Below are 6,523 nucleotides of genomic sequence, written 5' to 3'. Positions count from 1 at the left end.
AGGCCGGACTAGCTCAGCTGGTAGAGTAGGAGACTCTTAATCTCAGGGTCCTGGGTTTGAGCCCCACATTGGACCTCTGTTAGGTGCTCTGGGAGTGCTTCCCAGGAAGCACTGGACCAATAACTGGTAGGTCCCTGGTGGTCAGGGCACAAGGTGAGGTTCTCTGCTCCAAGAGATGCCCAGTCCCAGGACCAGTCAGGATGGATGGGATGGCGGCAGGTGACATCGCTGTGGGTCTGAATTGAAGTCACAGGATTACCTCCCAGCAGGTCACTGCAGCCTGGCCACCACTTTCAGGGGGCACCTGAGTTCTGTGAGTGAGGAGAGTCGACCAATCACAGCCTGAGGAAGGGGGAGCGGGTGGGGGAATCGGCCCCTGTCTCAGCTATGCCTCTCACTCACTGGGGTGCTTACCCAGGTGCACCCCCCTTTCTGGGCCTTAGCTTCCGCAACGGAGAAATGACCGGGCTGGACGCAGGGGTGGGGGTGGGTGGGTGGGGGTTCCATGGTAGGGAGCATTGTAGCCACCTGGAGGGCTGGGGTGACCTCTGGCCCAGGACCCCCTTTGGGAAGGCCTAGGACCCCACGTGCCTACCCTTCTCACCCCAGCTGGGCGGCCGCCCCTTCACCCACAGCCTTTCTCCCCTTCCCACGCCCCGCAGGCGAGCACCAAAAGACCGAGTGTGACCAGCAGGCGTGCGCATGTGACAAGGACCTCGCCCTGTGCTTCCAGAGCCAGGTGTACCATGAGGAGTACCGCAGCTACTTTAACATCCGCTGCCAGAGCTCCCGGCCCCCCTGCAGCATCTACGAGCAGCACCAGGAGGAGGTCACCTGCAGGCAGACACGCCTCCCCAGCACTCCCCCAGCCCCCCTAGCGCGTCTCACCTCGGAGAGAGAGGGGGCAGGGGGTGGGAGTGGTGGTTCTGGTCTGGGCAAGCAGAGGGAGCAGGTGTTGGGGGTGGAAGGACGGGGTGGAGGTGGGGAGGCATCCAAAAGCTACCTCCTCCCTGGAGCCCCCGCAGGCCCAGCCCCCAGGCCAAGCCGTGTACCCTGGAAGGCTGGCCCTGGCCCCAGGCCCCTCAGGTCCAGTAGCCAACCATAGCTTTTCTGCTCCTGGCCCCAGGCCTGGTGGGGTGGGAGATGGGCAGCACCCCCACCACCCCCAGTGTGAAGGGAGAGGCCTCCAAGTTATCGCAAATGCATTTCCTCAGCTGTGCCCTCAGGCTCCCAGCTTGGTGTGCTGGGACCAAGAACCCAGGTCCTGAGGCCTGGGGGTGGGCTCACCCCTAGAACAAGTAAGTGACCCTAGCTGGTTTCAATGAGGTGGACTGGGTGGGGGTGGGGGGCTGGCTCAAACACAACAGGATGGCCACAATGCTGAGGTCCCAGTTTCCCAAAGTGCCTAAGAGTGGGGACACCGGCAGAGGCTACAGGACACTCTCCTAAGTGCATGGGAGAAGAGGGGGCCCCTTGGAGATCTCCTTTTGACACACGCACAGGGAGGGGTTCCCTCGACCCTGTCCTGCACCTGACCCCAGGCCCTGACAAACAATGAGGGGCCGGGCCCAGTCCCCTAGCCCCGATCTAACCGTCACACTGCAGGCAGTAGCCAGGCCAGGCCAGGCCAAGAGCAGAAAGACCCAGGCCCCCCCTCTGGACCACATGCAGGCGAGGACGGGCCCTCTGGAGCGAGGAGGAGGAGGGAACCATGAAGGGAGGCCGGTGGGGTGGGGGTGGCGCACAGAGTCCCTGGCAGTGTGTCCCGGGCCTGTGGGACTGAAGGCAGAGGTGGGGGAGGGCTCAGGCCTCTGTGGGGCAGTTACACTTCCCCAAGGGTTCTCTTGTGTCACCCCTTGACACCTTAGGGTCAGTGGCCTCCAGGAAACCAGCTCGCCCTGCCTCACCCCCGTCCCCAGCTCCTCCCCCAGCAGGTGGCACCTGGAGGACCCTTGCCGTGGAGACAATGTCTATGGACAGGATGCAGGATTGGACAGAAGCCAGGACCCAGCAACTTCCACAGCTCCGGCAGGACGGAGGACAGGGCATGGGCCGCTGCGTGGTGGAGAGACCTTGGGGCTTGCAGGCCTGGCTGTCTGCTGATTGGCATCTGAGGGTTCTGCCCCACCCCCTAACTTTTCCCTCCCTGAGACCTCTGAGGAGCCCAGCTAAGACTGCCTGTGTTCCTGCCCACGGCTGGCCGCCCCCCATCTCTGAGCTGAAGCCCCGCCAGCAGGGCTGGAGCTGGGAAGGCGTCTGGAAGTGGAGACTGGGGAGCCCTTGCCCCTTACTTGGCCCTGGCCCAGCCTCTGTGCAGCTAGAGCTTCCGCTGTGCTATCCACGTGTACACCAGGGCCTTCAGGTGGGCTGCATCTGCTGCCCGCCACCACCCCTCTCACCCTACACCCTTCTCCAACCGAGAAAGGCCTCCTGCTAGACCCTCTCTGCGTGGCCCTGGGGGCTGACCTCTAGCCCCCGACACACAGCACCTGGCACTACCGACCCCGTGCCGACCCAGCAGAAGGCAAAGGTGGGGAGTGGTGCTGCGGCCACCAGCATAGGGTCCTCAGCTGGACAAGTGAAGGGCTTTCGGGACAAGAGCAGCTGGACAAGTGAAGAGCAGCCCTCTCCCAATCCCCACGCCCTGTCCTGTGGGACAGTCGAGGGCCAGCGAGGACCAGCCACGTGTGCGAGTCACACAGGCGATAGAGAAGAGGCGGAGCGGGTGTCTGCCTTCCTTCACTCCTCCTCAGTGATGGCTTGGAGTCCAGTGGGCAGTGGGGGGAGAGGCCAAGGTCCTGGGTAGATGCTGCTTTGCTCTGGCAGTGCCCCCCGCTGCCCCCACCGGTGCCAGACCACACAGAATCCCCAGCGAGGACTTCAGTTCTGATGTGACTCACGCAGTGCAATCCCACGGAGGAGCATGGCCACGGCAGGGACCCCAACAGCGAGCACAGTGGAAAGGTCCTGTCTTTCCAAGACAGCAGCAGGCGAGGCCATGTGACTCACGGGGTCACGGTGATCCTGGTGGCCCCTCGGATCCACTGGTCAGCAAGTCGATTGGCACCAGTACCCCTTGGGTGCATTGGTCAAGCCGGCCTTCCAGAAAAATGCTTTCCTTGGTAGAACCAACCACAGGGACGTCTCTATTTAGATAATAAATGTCTGCTGAAGCACCGCCCACAGCTTGACGGAGAGTCCTGCTGGTGCCACCGCCTCTGTCAGGGTCGCCGCCCTGCGCTCAGGGGGCACCTCCCAGCTGCTGTTGATGTTGTGAGCTTTGGTGGCAGCCTCCCCGCCCCTGCTGCTGTGAAATGGGAGTAGATCCCTGCTCTGATGGGTCACAGGCTCATCACAACAGCCCCTCACCGCCCGAGACAGCAGGCAGGAAAGGGGATTTTTGAGAAGAATAGTGGGGGGTGGGGGAGTGGGTGAAGGAGAAGGTCCCTGTAGTGACTGAATTTGGAGCAAAGACGCTCATTGGAAAGAAAAATGAGGCGAGGCCAGTGAGACCGGGGGATGGACAGGGCCAGAGGTCAGGGCCCTGGGTTCTAGTCCTGCTCCATCCATCTCTGAGTCAGGGTCCTGCTCCAGGCTGGAGTGACCAGACCCAAATGCTCCCCAAGCTGCGCGCTTTGCCGGCAACCTCTCAGGTGGTCTCTGGGGGATGCGTAGGCTGAGCCGTTGAAGTTCTGTCCCCCACCCCACCCCACCCTCAATCTAAAATCAGCAACCCTGCTTTTCCTGGGTGATCAATCGATCGATAGGGGCAGTTTCCCCACAAGAATCTCTAAGACGAAAGAGATCCTTTAGGCGGAGAAGCGTGTGAAGCTTGCTGATGAGACCCCCAGTCCAGGGGGCTCCACTGTGGCGTCCCGGGCACAGGGGCGGGGCTGGGCTCGGACATAGCCTCTGCCCAGTGTGTGAGCCAATGGATATGTGGTGTTAGAGCAGAAGACCCCTTCCAAGTTTCGGTTATGCCGATCCCATTGCCGCCTTCATCAAGTTCAGACCAATTCTTGATGCCCTACATGCTCTGTAGGGTTTTAAATGGCTGGTTTATTGGAAGCAGATCACCAGGCCTTTCTTCCTAGGCACACGTGGGTTGTGAACCCCCAACCTTTCAGTCAGGAGCTGAACACGTTAACCACCTGCACCCTTCCTCCTCCCACCATGCCCTCGCTCCAGGGGTTCTGTTTTTATCATCATCATTATTATTTTAATGCTAAGGCTTGACACAAGAGGATTTCATGGTCTCTTCACTGGTGGGGGGCTGCCATCTCCTTTCCCACCTCCCCACTCCTTAATTCTGCAGGTGCCTGGAAGGACCCTCCAGGGAAAGGTTGTCGACTGTTTTCTAGAACTTGAGCGACACCTAGCGGCTATTATAGGTCACCACTGCCCCTGCACCCAAAGTGTCCCGAGCCCTGTTGAGAGCCCCTGCCCCAGGCTGGCAATGCCCAGGAGACCACCAGGAAGTGGTCAGCCTCACCCTCGCCATTGTCCTGTCAAAGAGTGCAGTCAGGGTATCCTCAGGCTGCATGGCCTTGGGGAAGTCACTTCATCCTCTGAGTCCCGGTCTCCCATTCTATAAAATGCGGACAACAAGGCAGTGTACACTGTGGGTTTGGAGGTCAAAGGAGGTCTCGGGCAAGAAGGCTCTGGCCAAGGGTCTGACGTGGAGTGAGACTGTGGCCTTGACCACCAGGTCCAGGTGGGGAACCGGCAACAGGGAGGAGACAGGAAGCAGGAATCCTCTCTATTAGGGACTGAATTGTGTGCCCCCAGATGGGTCAGAATCCTAGCCCCTATACCCGTGGGTATGAATCAAAATTAGAAGAAATTGCGGCAAACATCCACCAAAAATAGGAATGCAGAAGGTACAGCTATGAATCTGGGGACACGAGATGTTGTCAAAATGAAATGGAATGCTTGGAAATTGAAGCCCTAGGTGTGAGTGAGCTGCAGTGGACTCGTATGGGCCCTTTTTGACTCGGCCAAGCCTGTGGCCTACTCTGCCGGGAATGACAGATTGAGGGTGATCGGCCTCACTGTCAACAAGCACCTGTCAAGCTCTATCCTGACGTGTGATGCTGTGCATGACAGGGTGGTATCCATGTGTCATGCAGAGAGACTCGTTACGATGACAATTGTTCTATTTTTATGCACCAACCATGGGTGCCAGAGACAGAGCCACTGAAGATTGTGTGAACCAGCCCCTGCCATCTGAAAACAGCCCTGGTGGCCCAGTGGGTAGAGTGCTTGGCTACCATCGAACGGAAAGATCGAATTTAACAAGACCGAGGACCGTGGCCAATGCACTTTTCAACAGCATGTATGGAAACTGTATACGTGGCTGTCACCAGCCGAAACACACAGGAATCAAATTGGTGACATCTGGGGAAAGTGAAACCCAGCCTACTAGTCAAAACTAGGCCAGGGAATTGCTCACAGGCAAGTTCTCGGGTTCTAGCTTTCAGTGTGGATTACACCCCCATATAAAGGCCTCGCAGCTCCTCCTAACTGGAACCAATAAACTCCATTGCAATAAATGGAGAAAATCTTAAACGTGCCAAGGAACTCATTTTGCTTGGATCCACCATCAATTTCCATGGAAGCAACAGTTGAGCCATCAAAGAATGAACTGCTACCCAAGACCTCTTTAAAAGGTTAAAAAGCAAAGCTGTCCCTAAGGTGTGCCTGACCAAGGCCCGGTATTTTTAATTGCTTCACATGCAAGTGAAAAGTGGACAGTTAAGGAAGACCAAAGAGGAGTGGATGTATTTGAGCTATGGGGCTGGTTAAGAGTTGTGAATACCTTGGACAGCAGAGAATGAGCCGATCCATGCTGGAGGTGGTATAACCCACGTGCTCCTTAGAAGCTGTGACTGTGAGACTCTCACTGACTTTGGACATGTTCCAGGGAGGGACCACCTCCTGGAGAAGGACATCATCCTTGGGAAAGTAGAGGGGAAAGAGGATGGGTAGGGGTAGTGGCTGCCACGCTGAGCTAAAACAAGATTGTGAGCGCGGAGCAGGCCTGCACGGAGCTTCCTTCTAGGGCAGCGGTTCTCAACCTCCTCATGCCGCGACCTTTTCATACAGTGCCTCCTGTTGTGGTGACCCCAAGCCATCAAATTATTTTCGTTGCTACTTCATAACTCATTTTGCTACTGTGATGAATCGTCATGTAAAGATCTGATCTGCAGGATGTATTTTCATTGCTACCAATTGAACGTCATTAAAGCATAGTGATGAGTCATGAAAACAATATGTCATTCTAGATTGTGAAATATTGATTTCTAATGACTAATCAATGAAATTTTGTCTTGAAGCATGGTGTACCATGGGCAACAGTCTTAACAGAACAACAGGAAACTACATTGCGACATTTTGCGACAGTATGCATAAACAGCCAACATCAGTGTGAAGGTTGAGATAGCTTCTTTCTCACCAGATCAGAAATTCTCGGGGCAGTCTTTGCAAGAGCACAACGAAGATCATCTTCCACAAGTCTACTTCT

At 57.0% G+C, this 6,523-nt stretch overlaps 1 protein-coding gene across 2 annotated transcripts in view; it reads left to right on the top strand.

Moving 5' to 3' along the window:
- PLA2G2F (phospholipase A2 group IIF) overlaps positions 1-3,181 on the top strand; it is an 11,816-nt gene extending 8,635 nt beyond the window's left edge. The window contains exons 5-6 of one of the 2 annotated variants that reach the window (XM_045299266.1): positions 663-829; positions 1,869-3,181. In XM_045299266.1, the coding sequence (XP_045155201.1) occupies positions 663-829; positions 1,869-2,114 (413 nt within the window). In that variant the 3' untranslated portion in view covers positions 2,115-3,181. Of the gene's footprint in view, positions 1-662; positions 1,158-1,868 lie in introns of those variants that run through there. The other variant, XM_030887994.2, reaches the window with a different exon arrangement.
- The last annotated feature ends 3,342 nt before the right edge of the window (positions 3,182-6,523 follow it).

Source organism: Echinops telfairi, unplaced genomic scaffold, assembly GCF_000313985.2.
Source record: "Echinops telfairi isolate 266 unplaced genomic scaffold, ASM31398v2 ScPeMD7_7457;HRSCAF=8495, whole genome shotgun sequence".
NCBI lineage: Eukaryota > Metazoa > Chordata > Mammalia > Afrosoricida > Tenrecidae > Echinops > Echinops telfairi.
This window is presented reverse-complemented; position numbering and strand designations above follow the sequence as displayed.